Here is a 25038-nt window from a genome sequence, read left to right on the forward strand (position 1 = left end):
ATTAACTTATATACTCAAAATTAACACGAAAATTATATATATTTTTTTATTTTTTACATATTAAAAATAACTTAAAATTCATAATACGCTAAATTACAATAACATTCATCAAAATTAAATAAATAATAGTATTAAATTTTGAGTATAACTATCATGATATCACAAGTTTATATATTTCTTTATTTTTCACAAGTTTCGTGTCGTGTTCTGGTTAGGCGGGTCCAACCCAAAATTAACCCGTATTTTTCGCGTCAATTTCAGGTCGACCCAATTCTAACCCGTACATCTTTTTTCTCAACCCTAACCAACAAAATTCGTGTCGTTTTTGAGTTGTGACTCATATTGTCGGCCCTGTTTCTTTCTATTTATTATTTTTTAATTAATCTTACAAATAGTCCCCTACGCCGAGCTTTAGCTTCAATTCCATTTAAGTCTCTTATTTTTCAAACATCGCACAGTTGGTCTCTGAGGTTTTATTCTGTTTCAGTTTCGGTCCTTCTGTGTACTTGGTGTTAAATATTTGACATAATCTGTATAAATTATGGATTAAAATTGGAAACATATAAAATTTAAAGACTGAAATAATACAAAAAAACTAAAAGATAATTTTCATATACAGACCTAAAATTTTAGCTATTTTTAGTTTGGACTCTAATTTACACAAATTTCATTAAATTTTAACGCATAATTGATTGAAGGATTAAAACTGAAACAAAATAAAGCCTAAACGACCATCTGTGCAATGTTTGAAAAGTCAGAAACTAAAGTGAGATTAAATAGAAACTCAGTGGCAATTAACCTCTTTTTTGAAACTCCTTTATCTTTTTTCTTTAGTTTTTTTTTCTTTTTTCTTTTGCCTCCCTTATTTTTTTACTAGTTGAGCCAAGTGCTATTTATGTGGAGAATTACTTTATAAGTTTGATCCCGTGTTAAAATATGTAGCCTATTTAAAAATTAAGTTCATTAATTAGAGTAAGAAGGAAAAAAATGTATTTGAAAAAATTACATTAAGAGAGAATATATTAAAACTATATAGGAGTTTTTTTATTAAAAAAAAAACTTAAGTATTGAAAAGATTTATATTAATTAAAATAAAATAAGAAAAAAAAAATATTTTCAAGAAGGAAATTGTAAAAGAAAAATGAAATGTCAAAGGGGAAACAAAAAAGACAATAGGTAAAATAAAAAAAGGAGAAATAAAATAAAAATTAAAAAGAAGAAAAGTTAAAAAAAAAAAAGAAGAATGATGCAAACACGTTGTCATTTTATAATCTAAAGTCCAATAAGGAATTTGGCTCTTTTTATATACGTTATATTAGATTACATATGACATAATAATAGCTAAAAATAATTAAACTTTAGGGGATATTTTAGAAAAAAAAATAATAATAATAAAAAATGAAGTAAATGCCTATTTAAAAGAAAATTTTTAATATAAATAAATTAAAAGAAAAAAATATTTCAAAAAAGTATATAATAAAAGAGTTAAATGTTTAGAAACAGAAAGTACTTGAGAAAAAACTGAAAAATAAATATGCAAGAAAAAATAATTAAAAAGTAAAAAAAAGAGGGAGTAAAAGTATATAAAATAAGAGAGTTTCTCTAGTAGTTTCTTATTTTTCAGCTATCAGATATGTATCAGAATCTATATGTTCTACATATTTTTTCAATTTAATGTAATTTTGATCAGATTTAACGATTAAATACTGAGACTATCGGTAATGCAGCCTACCAGAAAAACTCCAAACAAAAAAAAGGAGGTCAAATAAATATTAAAGAAAGTAAGAAAGAAAAAATGAGAGAGATGAGGAGGTGTTACCACATAAAAGAGCTTTAGCTCTTTTATATATGTTAGATTAGATTCACCTTTTAACATTTAATTTTTATATATTTTTAAATGTATTTCATTAAATATTTTTCTTACTGTTATTTAAAATATTTTTTTATGTAATTATTTTGTTAAATTAATTTTTTTAAATGTGTCTCTACATAAACATTTTTTACTTATACTTATGATTCTTATAATTTACAGCTTTAGTTGCGAAACATTTTAAACAAGTTGTTTTCTTAAGTTGTCTTTTTGTTGTTGTTCTTCCCTATCTTTTGATTTATATATTTTTTCTTACTTTTGGCTTTATTTCTTTTATCCTTTCTTTTCTTCTTCTTTTTTTTCCCCGCTGAATTATATGACCATTGTTTTAAATTAGTTGTGCGTTTTAAACTAGTTTGCGTTAAATGGTGAAATATATATTTTTTCCTAAGCCCCGTTTGGTAATTTTTTTAAGTACTTTTTCTTATTCTTGTGTTTCATTTTTTAAATAAAAAACATGTTTGGTAACTACCATTTGTTTTTTTATTTTTAAAAACAAAACGACCAAAAAATTTGTTTGGTAATAGTAATTTTGTTACATTTTTTTTTAAACGAAAACAAAAATATTACATGAACGTGATGTCGGGACCGAAATAATAATATGTGATCAACATCGAGATTAGACTGACGTTGATCAACTTGCTCAACATATAGTCCTAGTAAAAGTGAGAAGAAAGGAACTACTGAAAAGTTCCCATTTTAACCTGTGTATATATTTTCAATTTAATAATCTAATGTAAGAAACTCTCCTAGTAAACAGGAATCAAAATTAAAAACTAAAGATATTCTCTTGTCTTTAGAACTTATTTTGTTCTAATAAGTAATAGTTGCGTCAACAATTTAGGGTATGGTGCACCAAGTGGTCTTAGTGTTTCAAATCTCTTGACCTTAATCAATAGAAAGTTCTCGTCGATTGTAGAAATGTTATTCAAAGAGCATAATAGGTGTGCCCCATTTGGTTTTCAATTATCCAAATTCGGCAGTGGAGTGTAGTTTTTGTTTGGGGTTAAATTAGCATTAGCGTCGCGTCGGTAAATTTAACAATACATAAAAAGAGTCAAAGTACTCTCCCATTAAGAGTTAAAAAAATTTTGCTCACTTAGTGATCAGTGCATGAAAATGCACCCTAAATACTGCTTTTGATTTATATAATATTAAAATATTTAAGCTTTAATTAAACAATTACATTATTTTTATTTAAAATATTTTTAATTGGAATTTGGCTAGTTTTTGTTTAATTATTTACTGATGAAAGCAGTATAAAAAACTACACAAGAATAAGCCATGAAAGCCATGTTTTCAAACCACTCAGAGCCAAGCTCTCAGCCGAGCCGCACAAGCCGATCAGAGAGAGGGAGAGCCGCGTGAGCCGAGCCACAAGCTGATTCCAGCTCTCCCACGTTTCCTCACTCTTCCTCACACGCGTCACCTGCACGCATGGCCTCAACGCGCGCGTTCCTTCCACGCAGACATCAGCGCGCGTTTCAGCTTCTCCCGCGTGGGTCCCGCGTATGCAATGCCAGTCTGATTTACCAATGAAGTCGCGCCAGCTATCAACCTTGTCCCATGTCTGACCATCGCCAGCTCCGTCCGCCCAATCCGCCCACGACACGTGACGCTTTTCCTCCTCACTGCCAATCACGTTGCGACACGTGTCCCCTTGGTGTTGAATCTGAATTTCTCCATCAATATCAGAGCAAATTGGCCAGATTTCTTCCCCAAATTAAATATATGATTTCTCCTAATTTATGTGTAATTTTATTTTGTTTCCTTTTCTTTTGTAATTTTCTAGTTTTATAATTTATTTCCTTATTTGACAGTCAACCTCTGAACACTATAAATAGAGGAGTTGGCCTAAGGTTTTAGAAGCTTTGAATATTCAGTTTTCTGTCGTCTTGCTGTCAGTCTCATATTTTCTCTCTAGAACTTGTGAGAATGTTTTGCAAGATAGGCTAGAGTTTTCTTGGTGAGGTTAGAGATGAACTTCTGTTGAGTGACCCAATTCGGGGTTTTGATTCCTTGTTCTGTAAACTTCAACATCTGAATGAATTAAATCTCATCTATTTTTCTATTACTTTTCAAAATATTGTGTGCCAATTTTTATATAAGTTCAGTCACGCTTTTCTTATGTAATTCTGTCATGTAATGTTTTGTTATTCAAATTATTTTACAAATTATCTTTTACTACAATATTGTCAGATTGATATATTGTCGATTTTAGATAACTTGTAATAATAATATTTTCTGAGCCAACATAGAGATTTAATTTATTCGATTATTTTATTTTGTGAATCAAAACTTGAATTGGTGAACGAAGCATTAGGGATTCTCGACACCTTACCGTTTTCTTCATACATATTTTCTCCTTTTTATTTTATTTGCAACAAAAATCTCAAAAACTCTCATTTTTCTTTAATTCACTTTTCTCTAACGCTCTTTGTTCTGTTAATTATTCTTGTTATTTTGTTATCTCTCTGTGGATACGACCGCCCTTCTGTGTTACAATTGACCGCTTGTGAATATCACTTTTAGGCGTTAATCACTTAGGTCCAATGAACCTATTGTCTTTTACATGTGTTTCTATTTATTTTTTTGTCAATGGTTAAACTAATTTTCTTCAAATGTATCTATACTTAATTATTTTTCGTGTAATTCTTGTTATATCAAAAGTTATCTTTACATACTTTTTTTTTCTATAGTGCTCCCTCAAAGTACTTTTAACGTGGGTTGCCACGTGGTAGCCCCCCCTTTTTTTTTATTCTTTTCTACTTTTTCTACTTTTATTATTTTAAATTTTTTAAATGTTTTTCTTTTCTTTTTTTATTTTATGAATGTTTTTTTACAATTTAATGGTTTTTACGTGTGTTTTTCTCTTTTCTGATATTATTTTGTTTTTTATGATTTTTTTTTATTTTGTCAAGGGCACTTTTATAATTTATTCTTTTCACGACTATCTATATATCCAATCTAACGTATAACATCTATAAAAGCAGCCAAATCGACTTAAGATGGCACTGTGTTGACTTCCTCTTTATTCTTATTTTTCTCTCTCTTTTCAATTTTTTTTTTTTTTTTGCCAATTGTCTTTTTTATTTTTTCCTCTTTGAGAATTCTTTTACTTTTTACAAAATTCTTCTTTGAATACTTTTTTAAATTAAAATAATCCTTTCAAATATATCCCTACTTTTTTAAATCAAATTTCCATCTTTTTTGTTTTTCTAATTTTTTAATTTTTTCTTCTTTTTATTTTGCATATTAACTTTTTTCCCTAACATTCTTTGACCATTATATTTTTTTTACAATATCTTTCTTTAAAATATTTTCTTTTCCTCACTTTATTTTAATTAAAATAATTCCTTTTAATTATCTCCATACTTAAGTTTGTTTGTTCTTGGTCAAAAACTACTATGTAATTTTAATTATTTTATGATATGATTTTTATTTTCTCTGCTCTAGTTAACGGACTTAATTTCTAATTTCTAATGAGACTACGTGTTTTGATACGGGAATTAAACTTATAAAGTTTTTCCTCAACTAGTTCAATGAAAATAGGAGGTGATGACTAAATGACCGGAACATCGAAAAACATTGTTCATCTCGACATCTCGCTCTCTGTAATGTTACAAAATGACCGGAACATCTAAAAACGACACCAGCAGAGTAATGGCAACATGCTAAAAAAGACAATCAACCACTTTATTTAAAATTGCATCTTTGGTTGATTTGTTGCTTACTAAGAATCACAAATTTTTTTGAAAATTTCGGGAAGGTAATCATATTGAGGATAAGCTTGCTTCATTTGCAAAATTACACATGGTAGCTTGCCTGACTCTCCAGATTTCTATTTGTTAACGATCCATATTAATATGACAACTTTCCCATTAATTTCAATAATAACACTTCTGAATAAATAATTATTAATTTTAACACTATTTTTGTATACTTTCACAACTAGCATTGTCATGTCAGCAGTGTGAGGTAAAATGACTTATATGTTACTTAGGTCAAAATTATCATTTGAAAGCACCTCAAAGAAACTCTCAACTCTCTCCCGCCCATTCTCTCTCTCTACACCCCATTTTCAGCTCTCTCTTTCTCTTTCTCTCTCTCTCTCTCTCTCTCTCTCAAGTTTGGCCTTTCTCTCTACTCGGTCTCTCTCTTCCCAACGCCCTCATTCCCTCATCGTCAATACTCTAGTTGTGCACTGATTGAGGTTGGTTCGGTCTCTCTCTTCCCAACGCTCTCATTCCCTCATCGTCAATACTCTAGTTGTGCACTGATTGAGGTTGGTACACAATTTTTTTTTGTTTTTCTTTTATTTTTGTCTTTTTAAATATATTTTTCGGGAGACTTAGTATATAGAACTTGAAAAAAATGACTGGTTTGAACTTAATGTGATAGGAATTGAAAATATCCTTCATCAATTTGAGATTTTAGATGGTTTATAATTGATATGTAAACTAATTGTAATGACCAACATGTCAAAGACATAGTTGACCTTGGGAGTCATAGTATTATGACTCATAGTATTATATGTCTGGTCATAATACTATGACCAATCAGTCATAACAGCATGAGTCATTGTTTATGAGTCAAATTATAACAATATGAGTCAAAATAGCCGGTCATAGTATAATGACCGTAAGGAAGTCATAGTGATATGACCGTCCAGTTATAATATTATGACTGAAATGACTAATAGTGTTATGACTGGCACACTATGACTGCCTTATGACCGGCCATTACACAGTGTTATGACTGGCCATTTCTAATGACTCGATGACGACTAGGAGTAATTACATGTGGATTAACAATTATTGATTTTGAAATTATTTAGGAATGGCTGTTGGATTGAACGTCTTCATCAAGTACAATGGATATTGGGACCATGCTTCGAGATACGTCGGTTGTGAAATGAAGGGAATACTGGTCCCCACCAACACAACTTATATTGGTCTTACAGATTTGGTGAGAAATGCGCTTAGGATTCGGCCACAAGGAAAAAGTTTATCCTTAAGATATGTTATTGAAGACGAGGAAGCTCTTGTGAAGATATCGTCTGACTATGATGTCACATTCTATCAACGACATCTCTTCCTCCAAAGCCTTTCTTTTCTTCTAAGCCTTTCTTTTCTTGTGTGGTCACATTACTATGATCTAGGGTCATAATGCTATGACTGCAAGACAGTCGCACTATGAGCCTGACAATTGTGCGGTCACATTACTATGACCAATGGTCATAATGCTATGACTGCAGGCTCATCAGTCAGACAATCACATTATGCGCCTGCCTACCTAATGGGCGGTTATATTAATTATGATCGTCGGTCATATTACTATGACCGCACGATGTGCCTATCTTATGACCGGTCATAATAAAATTACCAAGTGGTCATAATGATATGACCGGCCATCAGGCAGAGTCACAGACCAAAGAAGGAGCACAATGAGAATCCAATGACCCCCAAAAATTTCAAATAACTGACCTTATTTGCTTTTATCTCCTCCTCCAAAGCCTTTCTTTTCTTCTAAGATGACAGAAAATGGTAAAAGAAAAAAATAATAAATACATAAGAAAAAAAAAACAAATAAACAAGAAAAGCCAACAAAGTTTTCACTTTGTCTCGGAATCTGTCATTGACCTCGTCTGTTTTGTGGTTGATTTCTCCAACAAAGAGGGGGAGGTTTCTTCGGTTCGTTCTTCTCCGATGAAGAGGTTTAAGCGTTGATTTTTCCGGCGAAGGTTCATCGGTTCTCGTCGCGTGATTGCATGGGTTCTCGCTGTCGTGAGTTTTCACTATCGTGGGTTTGTCAGTGCTCAAGGTGGTAGACGGGACGGTGGTGGTCGGTGGGGTTTCTTCGTCTCTGTGCACACCCACGTTTGTTCTCCTCCTCCTCTCTCTACTTTTAATATTTGAATTATAAAAGCCTTCATAATATATATATTCAAGGCTTTAAAACTGAAATGGGGCACAATTGTCATTTTAACTCAAGTAAAAACGGTCTGGTCCTACTTTTATTGACATGGCGATGCTAAAATTAATAATCATTTACTCAGGAGTGCTATTATTGAAATTAACCTGTTTCCCTTGTTATAGATTTTTTCAAAAGTTGACTTGTTACAGTTAATATATACTCTTTTCTCCTCTAGTCTTTTTTTCTTTGGATTTTGGTTATAGGGTTTTTAATGAGGCATATTTGTTGTTTGTGGTTTGGACACTAAAACAACACCTAAAAATTGCACCGATAACGAGAAGACAAGTCCACAAAAAGTTATTTCTAATAGAGGAAAAAAAAACAAATATCCTTTAGAATAGATGGGTCTAAATTTTTACATCTTACTCTTGATTAATATCTTTGATAAAAATTTATATTTAAATAAAAATGATATTAATGAAGAATAAGGATAGAGTAAAAAAGTTTTCACTTTCTTCAAATACTAACGAGTAAATCTTATTTTCTGATAAAGTAAATGAAAAGTTAAAACAAAGAACAAAAGGACATGAATATAAACAAATAAATAGTAAATTTATAAACCTAATTCACCATTTGTGTGTGTTTTATTTATTGTTTTTTATTTTCTTCAATCTCTTTTTGATTATGTATTAGCAACATGATTTTACATCTTTTACAACATTGTTCGTCTTTTTTTAATAGTTGTTCCTTTTTAGTAAATAGCTTTCACTAGCCTTCAAAAAAGAAATAGCATTCACTACTTTTTACGAATGTGAAAAATCGATTTAAATATAGACAGACTGTCTCTTCTTCTTTTCTCTCTATTGGGTTAGGGTTTGGTGGTTGGATTTTTGGCCAAAGAATGGAAAATCCGGGTTTCCTTGGTGAGAATGTGGGTGTTTGGGTTGGTTTCATGGCTGTTGAAGTTGGGATTTGGTGATATGGCAGGAGATGGATGTTGCACGTCTGGTTGTGTTTGCGGGGTCCATTGGTGCTCCGGCAATTGCACTCTCTCGATGCGTGTCTCAGTGGTGGTAGAAGGTGGTGACAACGTGTGGATCTCATATGCCAGCAAATGGGTGATTCTCCTCCGATGCTCTTGGCCCTTTGTTTGCTTCAATTGATTTTGATGGCCGTGGTGATAGACTCGTCACCATTTTTTTCTCTCCGTAATGTCGGAGTTTTCTTTTATGTTCCGTTTTTTTTACTATTTTTGTATTTGTATGTAATAAAGGCGATGTTGCTTTTGCCCTGTTTTAAATATTAGATGTCAGTTTGTGTCTGTCTTTGTCTTGTAATAAAGGAAGTGGTATTTCCATCATCCGATATTGTTTGTGTCTGACTAGATTGTCGTGTCGTTGATGTCCTCATTACTTGGGGTTTGGTCTCGGTCGACTAGTTTAATCCATTGACTGTAGTGGTCCTTTCTAACGAGCTTTGTCGAGCTCAACTTTTATGTGTCGAGAGGACTTTTTCCCATTATGTCTCGGTACTTTTGTTCGTACCCTGGTTTTCATCCGTCTTTACTGGTGGTTCCAATCAATGGCCAAGATCAAATTGGTGGTTCTAGTAAATGGTCAGAGTCGAATTCCCTTGTAATGAGTGATCATCTGTGACTAGTTTTGTGTTTGTACATGTGAAATGAAATTTTCCTTAAAGAAAGAAGGAAAAATTTCATATTGATATCTTGTGTGATAACATAATTGTCTTTTAATATTTTTTATTTTTAATAATGAAATTTTCCTTAAAGAAAGAAGGAAAAATTTCATATTGATATCTTGTGTGATAACATAATTGTCTTTTAATACTTTTTATTTTTAATAATTTTAAATTAATACGTTGACATTTTAGAAAATTATTTTTAATACATTAAGGTCATTTTTTAAGATATAAAATGTCAAATTTATCATTTTCATTACCTTACTAAAAACAAATAAATTATGAAAAATTTCTCAAAAAAATTACAATTCAAAGCATTATTTTTATTTTTAATTTTTAAATGTTTTAAAAAATTTCAAATTTTTTTAAAATTTATTATTAATTTTTTGATTAATTAATTTTTTAATTAATTAATGAGAATGGTAATTTTTATCTTTTATATTTTAAAAAACAATTTTAAGACATTAAAAACAATTTTCTAAAATGTATAAGTATCAATTTAAAATTATTAAAAAACAGAATACTAAAAAATAATTATGTTAAAACAAATATAAAACAATTTTAAGACATTAAAAATGATTTTCCAAAATGTATAAATATCAATTTAAAATTATTAAAAAACAGAATACTAAAAAATAATTATGTTAAAACATAAGATACCAAAATTTTTTTCAAAAAGAACTATTCCAACGTGAAAGGCCATTACAATGGATGGAGAAGATCTATATTAAATAAAGATCTCCTTTTCCCGAACTTCAATGGGCGTTGCCGTTGAATAAGGTTCTAACCGGTTCAACCGGCGAAACATGCTGAAGGAGGGCCATTTTCCGAGTGAAAAGGAAGCAGTAATTAAAAACCAAAAAAAAACAAAAAACTTTTCCTTTTTGGATAGAATTAGAAGGAAAGATTAAATCTTGAAAAAGGAAAAACAAAAGGATAAAAGATTGAGAACATAGAAGCCAAATTGGTACCACCAACAAACATCTTAAAAAAAAAAAAAAAAAAAAAAAAAAAAAAAAAAAAATAAAAAAAAAAAAAAAAAAAAAAAAAAAAAAAAGAAAGTTACCATGGACTTCCAACATGGAGTCTTAAGGGGGAAAGATACAAATATATTGATCATATAAAAGCACCCCCTCATTATTAACCCAAAAAAGAAAAAGAAAAGGGAAAAAAGCCACCACATAATCACATCACGCATTTCCACCGTCACCACCACATGATCAATTCACTCACTAACAAAAACTACTTCATCAACTACGCAAAGATTTTGGGATGATGAGATTTTTTAAGCATCGGCAATCTCAGCATTCTCAGCAGCGGCTAGGATCAGCTCAGGGTGGATGTTGCTGCCCACAGAGGATCCATCAAGAGCATTGGGGAGTCCGAGTGATTTCAGTGCCAAGTGAGCTGCTTTTTGCCCGGAGATCATCATGGCTCCAAATGTGGGTCCCTACAACCACATATCATTCAATTTCATGATTAATCAATATCATTCATTTTCATGATTAATAAATATCATTCATTTTCATGATTAATCAAAGATCATTAGGACCATATATATATATATATATATATATATGTATGTATGTAAGGGTCGTTACTCATTTAGGACCACATATTTTTGCTCCATAGAGGAGGGAAAAAAATCTAAAAAGGTAATGTCCAAGATACCTTATCATTCAGAGTGCAAATGTACCACTAAAGTATGCTACCAAAAAAAAAAAAAAGTTGTACCACTAAATTATAAAGACAAATACACAGTTGGGAATGGGGACAAATGAGAGAAAAAAGTGGAGGGACCCCAGGAAAAACAATAATATCAAATATATCATCATGGAGATTGTGATGTGTTTTTGTATATCAAATGGGGTTGTGGGTCCACCCGACTTCTTTTTTTCGTGATTGAGGTTGGCATACTAGATTGGGTCTTCATGTAATGAATAGAAAGATCTTTGCTTTAAGGAAAAACATAGCACTAAACTTAGCTTAATTTAATATAACCATGGCAGTATTACACATCTCCGAATGAGGACAAAAAGTTGTTTCGCATTAACAAGTTTGCAATTTAAATAACACCAAGAAACAAATGAAAACAAAGAGGACTAAAATATCTCCTAGATATATGTTTTTTCTTTAAAAGTGTAAGAATACCCATAATTTCTTTAAAAAAAGCAAGAATGCCGCTAATTAAGAGTCAAGACAAAGAGTTAAAAGGAAAAGTGGGCCCAACAAAATAAATAACATCATCGTGGAGATTGTGATGGATTTGCAAACGAAATGGGATTTGTTGCTCCACAAATCTTCCATGATTGAGAGTGTCATTCTAGGTTGGCTCCAATCTCCACAAGATTACTATTCACTTGGACATGTTGCATTTTAGGAAAGATCTTAACTAAAAGATAGTATATAGTAAAGAGAAAGAAAAAAAAAGAAAAAAAACTAAAGATGTCTTAACAATACTATGATCTTGGACTCTAATGAAGACAAAAGTAATTTGTTTTTGTACAAATCACTTGGAAAAAAAAAAAAAAAAAAACCAATTAGAAAATCAGAATAGCTTGTCACAATTTCAAAGATAATGCCAAATTGGAGTAAATTGAAAATCAAAGGGATAGGCATTGTTGGCTTTTTATGAACCTTTTCTTTTTCAAAAGTTAAGACTTTATCAAGTTTAGATATTTTTCTTTAAGAAAAAGACACAAACTAAAACAATATATATATTTACCAATAAAAATCCTGCTAATTAAGAATTTTCATATCTAATAAATAAAAAGGATATAAGCTATTTTCTAATAATATTGGAAAGATAATGTAAGTTACCATCCTTGGAGATCCATCAATCTCAGCAACTTCCATGCCAGTGACAATCATCCCGGGCACAATCTCCCTAGTGAGCCTGACAATGGCGTCCTCGGCCGCGTTCATGTCGAGGGCCTTCATGCCGGGGACGCTGTCGATCATGCCAATGCTGCGGAGGCGCTTGACCCCAGTGGCCCCGAACGGCCCGTCGTGGCCGCAGGAGCTGACAACTATCTTGGCCTCCATGACATTGGGGTCCATGCAGGACTGTGTGTCATGATTCATGGAGACCAAGGCCCAGTTGGTGACCACGCCGCCGACGCGGCCGCCCTTTACGATGAGGTCCTCAGCCGCCACGGCGTTGAAGAGCTTCACGTTGGGGCGGGCCAACAGCTTGCTCATGATTGTGGAGGTGAAGAGTGCGGCGTGCTTTATCACGACGTAGTTGTCCTGCTCGTCGTACTCAATGCCCAACTCGTCAAGGAAGATGTGGGCTGGCTTCCTAACCACCTGAAAAATAACACATGAAAATATTGATCAAAAGTAAGAATTTGCTAAAATATTGGTCAAAAGTAAGAATTTGCTAAAATATTAGCTAGAAAGTGAAATTAGCAAATGAATAGTGCATTTAAAATTAGTTTTAAAATATTTTTATTTATAATAAAAAATAAAAATGAGATTGTTTTAGGAATTATTTTAAAATCAATTTTAAAATTGAGTTTAGTTATTTTAAAAAATTATTTTAAATATAATAAAAAAAATAAAATATTATTTATTGATTAATAGTGCGTTTAAAATTAATTTTAAAATAATTTTATTTATAATAAAAAGATTATAATATTATTAATAAGTATTAAAAAAACAAAAAAATAAAAATAATTTTTTAACTTTTTAATTCATTCTCAAAAATAATTCTCATAATTTATGTTTTTATTTTTATTTTTAAAATATTTACTAAATAAACGTAATTTTATTTTCATTTTATTTTTTTCTCAAAATAGGTCTATTTTGAACCGTTTTTAGCTTATTTTTTTCTCAAAAAAGGTGAAAACCACTTTTCAAAATGATTTATTTTTCTTCTCAATGAAAATTATTTTTCAAAAAGTTTTAAACATGCACGAAATTTTCTTTTTTTTTTTTACAAAAGAAAAACCGTCTTTGGTGGTCGTGTCATTTTGCAAATGATAATTTTTAAGAAGTTATTTTACTAATAAAATTTTGAGCAGTTTTAGAAATGGCTAGCTATCTCTATGATCATGTTCACTATGAACCATCCATCCATATAAGTCAAATTTATTGTAATTTCTTTTTACCAAAAAGGGAAAAAAAAGTGATTTTACCAATCTTAGAAGAGAATTACGGTCTAATTCATTTTACTATTTAAATTTTTAATTTTAGGTAAAAATAGAAAATATTTCATTTATTTGAGTTTTTAATTTTAAGTAAAAAATTGTCAGAAAATGTTTTATTTAATTTTTTTTTTGTTAAATTTTTATAAAATATCACGTCTTAACTCAAATTAAAAATTCAAAATTTAAATATGTGAACGAGACTTAAAAAAGTGAACGAGACTTAAAAAAGTGAACGAGACTTAAAAAGCGAGGATTAGGATTAGCAAAACGACAGTAACTTTAAAACGACAAAATAGAAGAATCTCCATGATTCATCCATTTCCAATTTTTTTTTTTTTTTGGTGTGTGTGTGTTTTGGTGGGGGTGGGGGTTTGTGTGTAGAAGATTCATCCATGTCCATGAGTCTTATCGGATGTGGTAGAAAAATCCCAGAGTTCTGATGATTAGAAGCTTTCCCTATATCCCGAAAACGACAATAATACAAAAGCGATATCAGCTAAAAAAACGACAACCAACTGAGAAAGGGTTGCACGGCAGCAATCTACAAAAGATGGCAACCGTTAATCTAGAGTAACCCGGGAACGACATCAAATTAACGACGACACCAACATAAGAACGAGAATGGTCTAGGAAAAGCGACTTCAAGTGAGAAGTCCATAACTTAAAACGACTCTGCATATGTGCTCGGAACTGGTATGAGATTAGTGGGAAAAATCCCTTTTTTTTTTAGGGGGAAATGGAATCAAATTTCATCTTTAAAAAAAAAAAAGAATTAAATCCCCTTCCCCACTGTGATTAATGGTAATTATTAGAATTTTCCATGTATATATATTAATACTTTGCATGCATATTTGCTAAGTGTGTGTATGTATATATATAGATATATAGATATATACGGTATATACCATGGCGGAGAAGAGCTGGCCACCGAGCCACGCGCCGCCGCCGGGGCTAACGGACTGCTCGATGATGGCGACCTGGACGTCGGGGTTCTTGCTGAGCTCGTAGGCGCAGGAGAGACCGGCGGAGCCGGCGCCGACGACGACGACGTCGGTGTCGGCGTAAGTGATCATGTCCATCATGTATCGGCGCGTCATCTCACGCGACACGATCGACTCCTTGATCGGCTCGAACCGGAAGTTCTTGAGGTCGTACGGCGCCGCCGCCGACATGGACACCGAGAAACCCGCCTTCGCCGGCTGGAGGCGGAGGCACGGCGGGGGTGGGGCCAAGGGGGTCCCATGGAAAGAGGAGGAGGACTCGAAGAGGGAGGTTTTGGCGGCGAAAGAGGAGGTGCTAAGGGTGGAAGCCATGGAAGCCATCAGAAAACAAGAAAAGGACACGTCGTTTTTCTCCTTCGGTGTTAGATGTTTAGTTTTTTTTTTTTTTTTTTTTTTCTGGGGGTTGGGGGGGGAAGGATGAGGATGAAGATGAGGGGGCATATAAAGGAAAAGAAAAGGTGTAAATATCTATACGGTGTGGGGTGACACGTGGGAAGGAGATAGGATATGAAGGGTCTAGAATTGTTGGACTCATTTGAAAAACTTTTTTCACAAGTGGCATTCATGAAGTGCCCTTTGGGTGTTGTGTACTACTTTGTAATCTTGCCCATCTTTTCATAATTTTGATATCCTAGTTTGTGAGGTTTCTTGTCATCAAGAGAAAAGGGGGGTTTGATATTTGGAATTGGGAAATTAATATCTTGGCCAAAGGAGGGAGAAAAAAGGGTGTGATTTAGATAGTCGTTGTGAAAATATGGTACTTTTCTGTTTTGTCCGTATTATGGTGTCACGAGAACGACTTGATTACCAAATTCGTGGTCTTAAACTTTGGTTAAAATAGATCGAGTTTCACTTCAAATTTTGTTGCAAAATGGTATCGTTTTGTGTATATTCCACTTGATTTTGTTTGCTACTCGTATATTCCACTTGATTTTGGTATGATTTTGTAGGGGTGGTAATTCGTGTCACGTGTCGTGTTTTGATCGTTTCTTTTTAAATTTACAGTCAATCCGAACACGACCCGTGACACGAAATTTTTTAAAAACCGCAACACGAACACGATACGACCACTTTACGAGTTGACACGACACGACTTAAAAATGACCCGTGACACGAAATTGACCCGTAAACCCGAAATTGACACAAAAATTATATACTTTTATTTAGTTTTTTACATATTAAAAATAACTTAAAATTCATAACACTAAATTACAATAACATCCATTAAAATTAAGCAAATAATAGTATAAGATTTTGAATATAACTATTATGATATCACAAGTTCATAATAAAATTTAAAATATGAAATGAAAAATATATGTATTTTTTAGTTTTTTACGAGTTTCATGTCGTGTTCGGGTTAGGCGGGTCCAACCCGAAATTGACCTGTGTTTTTCGTGTCAATTTCATGTCGACCCAACTCTGACCTGAACCACTTTTTTCTCAACCTTAATCCATAAAATTCGTATCGTTTTCGAGTCGTGTCGTGACCCATATTGCCGGCCCTATAATTTTGTCTCCGTGTTTGTTCTTTTATTGAAAAAAAAAATCCCTTTTATTCTAATAATATGACTTTTAATACATTAATTATGATAGGTTTGATAATATAAAACGATGTTATTATATGACTTTTTTTTAATGTCACTTTATCAATGTTTTTGATACACTTGTCACTTGACGTGACTATTAACATGTGAAGAAAATGTTGTGGCAATTTTGCAATTTTGCATTTTCTACTCTTCTATATGTTAAAGGGACAAATTTATAGTAAGGTGTAAAAATACCTTATCAATACCATTAAATCATACTATAGATGAATTATAAAAGAAATTATACATAACAAATAAAAGTATACATAACAATTTAAAGAAATTATACGAGTATCAAACGCTTCAAAATAGTGTTCTGTTAATAGAATATTTTCATATAATTTCGTATTTGTTTTTTCTCTTTTTTTTTTATCCAAACAAGTTCAAATCTTATCCGTAAAGATTTTTTAAAATATTTTTTGCAGATAGAGATGAAAAACTCTTACTTTGGCTGCAGTTTAGTTTATTTGCTACTAATTTTGACTGCAGTTTAGTTGCTTGTAGACTTTTAACGATATCATTGTTTATGATACACTTAGCGTAACTAGATGTGATGAAATTTTGTGGGAATTTTGCATTCTCACATTTTTTTTCTTGATTTGTTTAGGGAATTTTAAATAATATTATATAATGTGTAACGATATAGTCAATAATTTAAATTATTTAATAATATCAAACTTTATTATTATTCGTAATATTTCAAATATTTTACTATATATGTAAAGAACCCTTTAAATTTTACTATATGTGTAAAAAATAAATAAAAAATAAAAAATAAAAAAAAAAGGCAAATTAGTTATACAGCAAACAAAGCGAAATAAAGGAAGTGCCAAAAAATGCATAATCTGAATCTGACATATTTTGGCAGGTAACCGTTTACCTTTAGCAGTTGTACAAATCAAATAACATAAACATAATTAGCACCGGCTTTTTAAAGCATATTCATCAATTTTATACCTGGCCCCTTTTCTGATGTAAAAGAAAAGATTTCATTTCATCAAAAAGCAGAAAAGTTTTCAACGTAACACACCTAAACAATATTTACCTACGATATTTGTTCTTTCTAAGATTATAATACCGTTTTTGTCCCCGTTACTTAAAGTCTTGTTCAGTCAATGTGAATTTTTATAACGTAACTTTATGTGAATTTTTAATTGTAAAAAAAAAATTTAAATATAATTTTTTATAAAAATTTTTAACTTAACAAAATTAAAATTAAAAACTCAAATTATTGAAATAAATGAGAATGCCCGTTCAGTTCGCTGATGTTGTGTAAGAACTTTTTACTGTAACAAAAAATTAAATGTGACTGTTTCTGAGAACTTTTTACTGTAACAAAACTCAAATTCTAAACTTGAATCAGCGAAATGAGAGCTTAAAATTCTCTTTTTTAAGATGATGATTTCCCCAAGAAAATGCCACTCGAAGAAAATGAAAATGGTAGACAAGAAAAATAAAACGGTTGTTTGATAAATTAAGCTTAAATAATTACTCACAACGTCTTCTAGATATTCATTTATATTAATTAGTATCAAGAGAGAAGTCGTCACATATTCCATGATATCATTCCACATCACAAGTCCTTAAATACTAAAAATACACCAGAAGCACAAACATATGTAAGATCCACATATAGCTGCACTTTTATGTTCGATATCAGATAACATGACTAACACTGACACAAGACTCAAAAGATGAGTATGTATTGTGCAGAGACTTGAGAACCTGCAGCTCAGAAACCATGTATTTTGATGTGTTCCTTCTTCACAATGCCAGCCTGAACGCCAAAATCGCAATAAGAATTAGGAGACAATCAGAGACGGCGAAAGAATGAAGAACTCGATGAACCGTGTGGCTATAGAAACATCACTGGGAATAAGAAACTTGCCTGGATAAGGAAAGTGGATACATTCTTTCGCTGATCGCCTTGAAGTTGAATCACCTATCCACAACACGCACAAAATTTGAGAAAGGTGTCCATACCAACAAACGGGGAGAAAAGTAGGGATGAGTATCTAAACCTCCCATGTATTTTATCAAAATGCCACATTTTATTCTGTGTTTTTAGTAAAGCCACGACCATTCCCTTTTTTTGTTTTGTTTTTTGTTTTTTTTAATTTCATGCTTAAAACCACCTTTAGGTGTTGTTAACATGAAATAGAAATAGGGGATTTTGTGGTATTCCAATAAAAACGGGAGATACAGGTAGTTTTCCACCAAAAACAAAAACAAAAAAAAAAATACAAAAAATTGTACCTGTCCTTGTTCTGGGTCCTGAACAACAGTACCGTTACAGCAAAACTCTTTCTTAAGGTCTTTAAGAATTTTGTTGTAGCTGAATTCCTTCTTCAATCCCTGCACAGTAGTCAGGCTTTTCCTACCATTTCTCTGCTGAATGCGAATATGAACATACTCTTTTGATCCAGCACCTGAGTCCTCAGCATTTGCCTCAGCAAACGGGTCTGTGACCAGGGAAAACAGAGAATCACCAAGTGAAGAACAATTACATTTCTCATTCATTGGGATTGGAGAACAAGGGGATATGAGAAAGTTGGGCATTCACGAAAATCATATCATGAAACTAATAATAGAAATGCACCTGGTTCCATCTAGAACAAAAACAAATAAAAAACTCATTAATGTCTACAACAACGGCTTTATGCATTTTTGCTTCTAAAGGATCTACCAACTATGTAGCTTCAAATTCTATTCTCTCAGTCTCTTTAGTCAACAACTTCATGTCATTCCCCAAATACTACTATTGTCAACTACTATTACATAAAGGCCTCGTTCTTTTCGTTCGTTCGAGTTGAGAACTTGAGTTAAAAAGTGAATTCATGTGAGAGAAAACACTGTAGAAGAAAAAGTTGAATTTGAATTTTTGTGAGAGAAAACACTATAGTAAAAATTTGAGTTGTGATTCAAACTAGCAAACCAAACAGCGCCAAAGTCTCCATGAAATCTATGGTACATCCCAAGCAGCCCAAATTCCAGCTACTAGATAATGAAAAGAAACGATCCCAGCTGTTGCAAGAAAATTATCAGCCTTATTCAAAAAGATTTCAACCATCCCCAGATACTACTATTGTCAACTACTACATATAAGGTCTCCCTGAAATCTACGGTACATCCCAAGAAACCCAAATTCCAGCAACTAGATAATGAAAAGAAACTATCCCAACTGTTGCGAGAAAAGTTATCAGCTTTATTCGAAAAGATTTCAACCATCTACATAGTTTCTTTCCATAATCCAACACCTAAAATTAGGCTACAGGTATAGTAGCTTCTTCCTAAAGACCCAAAGGAGTCCACCGAATACGTTCAGAGGGAAAAATTAGCTTTTCAAAAAAGAGACAACGTTTTCATAGAACAATCAATGATACCGAAATCATCGTGTAAAGACTATAACAAGAATGGATGACGATTTATTAAAGTTCTTCATAAACCTCTCAACAAACATTAATTTCAAGTTCAAATGATGCCAATATATCCATTATTTATACATATATTTATATATATAAAACAGTTCACAGACGAAGAAAACAAACCGAAGGCAGTGGGAATCTGGTCGTCGATCTCAGACATGAACCTTGGCTGATTGATCAAAGAGAACCTGACAACCAGAATGCTCAGACCTACATAGATAAAAACACATATTGAACTCCACATAAAAAAGATCATTCAATCGTATAACTTACAAGATAACTAGAAATAGGCAAATAAAAAGAAAAATAAACACACAAAGAATCATAGACAAACCCAAGTCGTATAAATATACATATAATATATAAGTATAAATATATATAATCACTCCAAGAATATTTAGAAATACCCAACCTATATCAGTCTATACAACTGAAACTAAAAAGTAAACGATATAATCAGGAAAGTGAGTACTTTAATCTGGATTAGAGGCTTAAATTCCTTTTTTCAGTTATAAACGAGTACAAAATCAAATACGAAATTCGTCGATTTTAGTCGGAAAAGATTAGGAATGAAATGAAAAAGTAGAACGATTTAATTAGTAATGAGAATCCTTTAAACCCGATTAAACGCTTAATTAGCTTTTCAGTTACAAACGAGTAGAAAATCAAACACGAAACTAGTCGATTGAATCAGAAAAGATTAGAAATGAAAAAGAAAAAGAAAAAGTAGAACGATTAATCTGGATTACTCGCTTAAGACCGTAATACTTGCACCGACACGAAAAAGATCTAAAATTTCTACCAAAGCCCTAAAATTTATCGTGAATCAAAACCTAAGAATCGGTCAATCGATAAAATCGGAGATCGAAGTGAGGAAAAAGAGATTACCTGATCCGATATTAGGGTTCGGGAGGGGTTTGTCGATGAAGAGAACGAACCCCTGCGTAAATCGGACGAGTCTGAGTCTCCGAGCTCCTTCACTGTCCTCCTGTTTGGTAAGTGAGATAATAGAAGGTAAAAGAAAATCTTTTTATAAAGGAAAATACAGGATCAAGAGAGAAAATACACAGATTACAGATTAGGCGTACTATTGGTTAGGTCGGTCGCGCTTACATTTAACGTAGAGAGAGATTGGCTTGTTTACATACTCGCACACGTTTGTGCGTATACTTCACGAGATGTTTTCAACCCTACGATTGGTATATGTGGATGACGTGGCGAAGGAAATCAGCGTTGGCTATGTTTGTATACGCGAGTGATGTTAGTAAGAAGGGTAAAAAGGTCAATTTGAACGAGGAGTACGCGGACCTCGAGGACAACGTTTTCATTTTTTTTTGTCTTCCTAGTGGGTCCCACTGCTGCTCTGTCCCCGTGAAACGACAACGTTTTTCAATTTAGTGGGTGTGTCAACATTTGTGTTTATGTTCTAGAATGTACGAGCGCTATCATAAAATTGGGCCGGCCCAAAGGCCAAGATGTCAGTATCTCAGCTCGGAAGGCTCAATTCTCAAGTTGCTTTCACTTTTTCTTTTTTTTTTTTTGGTTGAAAGTTAAATAAACATTTTCTTTTCTCTTTTCCATGTGCATAAATAATAAATACCATTTTACTAATAACTTTGTCCATCGTTTTTTGTCTTCTTGCAATGTACAAGTAGTGACCTTGACATTCCTCAGTCTATCAAATTCAAAATTAAATTTAATGGCAAAAGCAAACTGAATGGAATATTATATAGTCTAATATAAAGATAAGACTATAAAATAAGACCAATAGTCCAATCTAAACATAAGACTATAAAATAAGCCCATTAGTCCTATATAAAGATAAGACTATAAAATAAGACTAATTCTCTTTATTAACCCAAAAAAAAAAAAAAAGACTAGTTTTCCCTTCAAAGAGGAGGACAGTCGACATTGCTATAGTCCCATAGAGCCATCTTATATTATACGTATACATATATATGTATGTATGTATGTAATTTTTTTTTTTTAAATTAGAGCCATTAAAATTGAGTGAAATGATAAATATTGTGTCTGATAGGTTGTTGATAAGTTTTTTTTTTTTTTGTTGTTGTTGTTGTTGTTGTTGTTGTTGTTGTTGAAAGTATTCTTTTGAGACTCTTGAAGCTGCTAAATATTTTTACTAATATCACAAACTACAATTAGATACACTTCTTACTTGTGAGTTACACAAGAAGTCACATTTTCCCTTTTTTTCTTTAATTATTATCCTCAGCCGCAATAGCGACAAAATTCGATCACTTGTCTTTCGATTCCATACCAAGAGAATTTATTCGCTAATTTCCTATACATATACATCTACATTGCCTAGTCTAAATCCCTATACATGTAGCCTAGTTTCTAAATTTCCCAAATTATTATATGCTATCATGTATATTTGGAGGCTCCCAGCTTTAGTTGCAACCTTTATCCTTACTCTCATATTCGTCCTAACCGATCATGAACATGTAATCACCGCCAACGAGGCAATAATGCAGGTGAGTCACTGCGCGATGTGGCTGGCCAACTCCTGCCCGTCACAAATTTGCAAAACATCGACGCGAACACGACCCATATACCTGAATGTTGCAAGCAATTAGAGGTAGTGGCTGAGCCGCAACGGTGCGAGACACTACGGCTATTGGTGGAACAACAAGGGGGCAACTTCAACCCCATGGAATTGAAGAACATCGCCAAGAGGCTAAGGACTTGCCGGCTTTGTGGAATTTGCAGCCCACGCACTGCAATATTAACACATAGGACAATGGTTCGCGTCTCATGATTTCCTATCCAACAATATTACAAAGCAAATACTATGTTAAATGTTCATACACAATATTAATACAACATTTAAAATTAATATGATACGTACTTTGATATTTGGAAAAAAAAATCTATCGATCACGATATATGTAATTTAATATAGAAGGCCATAATAACAAACATATAAAGCCTCGTTCACTTTGCGGATTCGAATTTTTAATTCAAATTGGAATGTGACATTTTTTAAAAATTTTTTACTATAACAGAAAAAATTAAATGTAACATTTTATCAAAACTTTTAACTGTAAAAATTTAAATTTAAAAATTTAAATCGGTGAAATGAACGATATTTAAAATATTTAAAAATATCGAAGAGGTTGCATAGGGACTGTCATTACAGTTAGGGTCAACAATTGACATTGGGATTGGGGTCTGAGACTGGCACGGAAATTGGGGTTGAACTCTTTTTTTTTTTTTTTGCTAGTGTCTACATCACCTTTTTAAAAAAGAATGTGTACGCAATAATTCTTTAGAAAGGAAATCAAAATTATGTATCATACTGTTTTTGAATATATGACAAATAGAGCATCCGTAATCAACTAGACATGAATTTCATATGTTTATAATATTTTATTCCTAATTTTATATATTTGCGTTTGTTTTTCCATTTTGTTTGCTTTACTCTCTAAGAAAAAATAGAATTTTTCTTTTTTTTTTTGTTATAATGTATAAACGAAAATTCATTGAATGCAAAATAAGGTAAAAAGGGGATGGAGTTAACAATTTTTAAATAGTGAAGATTGGACAAGATAAACGTTAAACTTGACAGTAGTACTTCGTAATTAAAGATTCTGTCCATACGTATCATAAATTGTATGGAATTTGTTTTGATTTAATTTTAGTAAGTATATTTCTACGAAATTTATTTTGTTCTGGTGAGCAGTTGTCAGGATTAGAAAATATTGTTGATCTCGCATACAAAAGAATATGGCAAAGGTGGCAAAAGATATATCCCATTAATTTTTCGGATTTGATATTTGCATTAATTATACAAGTAACTATTTTTACTATGAATAAAGTATTTTGTAATATGAATATTGCAAAAAATCGATCATACAATCAAATGAAAGGTTAATGCAAGAACGACAATTTACTATCTACATAAAAAAGAATCTTTAATACCATTCATGAATGTTATTTGTGTGAGGGATTTGAAGGGAAAAGAAAGTCCACAACTTTAGTTTTTATTTTGCTTACTCTCTCTCTCTCTTGTGTGAGGGATTTGAAGGGAAAAGAAAGTCAACAACTTTAGTTTTTATTTTGCTCTCTCTCTCTCTCTCTAGCATCACGGGAGATTTTGAAAGAGAAAAACAATAATTAAAAAAGAAAGAGAAAGATAAGCGCGGCAAATAGGTCTTAGCATATTAGGGAATCTGTTATTTACTTTTGCTAATTATCCTTTTGTTATTTCTATTATGCTATAGGACACCATTTGAACTTTTGAATAATAAAAAACCAACATATGCTCACCTTCGCACCTTTAGCTGCCTATGGTATGGTTCAACCTCTCCCCATCATCGTTCTAAATTTTCCCCTCGTGCTCGAGCATCTGTGTTCCTTGGCTACCCCTTCGGTTATAAAGGCTACAAACTCCTTGACTTAAAGAGCAACAAAATCTACATCTCACGTCACGTGATGTTTCATGAGTCTATTTTTCCCTTTGCAAAATCTCAGCCACACTCCACTCTCCATGATTTCTTTATAGCTCGTGTTCTTCCTACACCCATTCCAGTCTCCTCTTATGTCCCCTCTCCTCTTACCTCATCAACTCCTCCTACATCTCCTATTTCTTCTTTTCCAGTTTCCCCTTCTCGACCCCAAAGGGTCACTAAACCTCCTTCATACCTGTCTGATTATCATTGCTACCTAGCAACACATCTTTCTTCAACTTCTGATGTTGTTCCTTCTCCTTCAATCACTTACCCGATTTCACATTTTCTTAGTTACCACAAGTTATCATCTCCCTTTAGGGACTTTGTTTTGGCCATTTCCTCACATACTGAACCTAAAACCTTCTCCCAAGCTGTTACTTCTCCGGTATGGCGTGATGCGATGAGTGTTGAGTTACAAGCTTTAGTAAGTAACACAACTTGGTCTATTATCTCTCTTCCCTCTGAAAAACGCCTGGTGGACTGTAAATGGGTGTACAAGACCAAGTATAGATCCGATGGCACAGTTGAACGACATAAAGCCCGTCTTGTGGCTAAAGGTTACACACAACAAGAAGGTATAAACTTCCTTGACACTTTTTCTCCTATGGCCAAGCTTGTCACTGTTAAGTTGTTGCTTTCTATTGCTGCTATTTTTGGTTGGTCACTCAATCAACTTAATGTCACTAATGCATTCCTCCATGGTGATCTCACTGAAGAAGTCTACATGACTCTTCCTCCTGGCTACTCTTGTGGAAAGGGAGAGTCTTTGCCTTCTAATGCTGTTTGCAAGCTCCAAATCTATTTATTTTCTCAAGCAAGTGTCTCGGCAATGGTTTCACAAGTTTTCCAAGGTATTAATTTCAGAAGGCTTTACACAATCGAGTTCTGATCACTTTCTATTCACACAATCTCGTGG

The 25038-nt window shown here is 32.4% G+C and overlaps 2 protein-coding genes across 2 annotated transcripts; both read right to left on the reverse strand.

Annotated features, from left to right (window-relative positions):
* Positions 1-10572: 10572 nt before the first annotated feature.
* On the reverse strand, positions 10573-15052 carry LOC21395127 (thiamine thiazole synthase, chloroplastic). Its single transcript, XM_010107268.2, has 3 exons — positions 14541-15052; positions 12305-12793; positions 10573-10934 (listed from the first exon to the last, which is right to left on the reverse strand). Exons 1-3 carry the CDS (start codon positions 14955-14957, stop codon positions 10770-10772), a joined length of 1071 nt encoding a protein of 356 aa, XP_010105570.2. The 5' UTR covers positions 14958-15052; the 3' UTR covers positions 10573-10769.
* Positions 15053-17710: 2658 nt separating this feature from the next.
* Positions 17711-20717, reverse strand: LOC21395128 (protein translation factor SUI1 homolog). Its single transcript, XM_024171666.1, has 5 exons — positions 20539-20717; positions 19774-19860; positions 18482-18687; positions 18114-18167; positions 17711-18002 (listed from the first exon to the last, which is right to left on the reverse strand). The coding sequence occupies exons 2-5, from the start codon at positions 19808-19810 to the stop codon at positions 17958-17960; spliced, it is 342 nt and encodes a 113-aa protein (XP_024027434.1). The 5' UTR covers positions 19811-19860; positions 20539-20717; the 3' UTR covers positions 17711-17957.
* Positions 20718-25038: the final 4321 nt, after the last annotated feature.

The sequence above is a fragment of the Morus notabilis genome, unplaced genomic scaffold (genome assembly GCF_000414095.1).
Source record: "Morus notabilis unplaced genomic scaffold, ASM41409v2 Scaffold574, whole genome shotgun sequence".
NCBI lineage: Eukaryota > Viridiplantae > Streptophyta > Magnoliopsida > Rosales > Moraceae > Morus > Morus notabilis.

Excerpts from the sequence above, each read along its gene's own strand:
- LOC21395127 (XM_010107268.2), bottom strand. The coding sequence starts at position 14,957 with ATGGCTTCCATGGCTTCCACCCTTAGCACCTCCTCTTTCGCCGCCAAA. Across the intron at positions 12,794-14,540 it reads GCCAGCTCTTCTCCGCCATG|GTGGTTAGGAAGCCAGCCCA; the intron begins GTATATACCGTA and ends GTTATTTTTCAG. Across the intron at positions 10,935-12,304 it reads TTGATGGATCTCCAAGGATG|GGACCCACATTTGGAGCCAT; the intron begins GTAACTTACATT and ends ATGTGGTTGTAG.
- LOC21395128 (XM_024171666.1), bottom strand. The coding sequence starts at position 19,810 with ATGTCTGAGATCGACGACCAGATTCCCACTGCCTTCG. Across the intron at positions 18,688-19,773 it reads CCAGATTCCCACTGCCTTCG|ACCCGTTTGCTGAGGCAAAT; the intron begins GTTTGTTTTCTT and ends CCCTGGTCACAG. Across the intron at positions 18,168-18,481 it reads AGGACCCAGAACAAGGACAG|GTGATTCAACTTCAAGGCGA; the intron begins GTACAATTTTTT and ends TGTTGTGGATAG.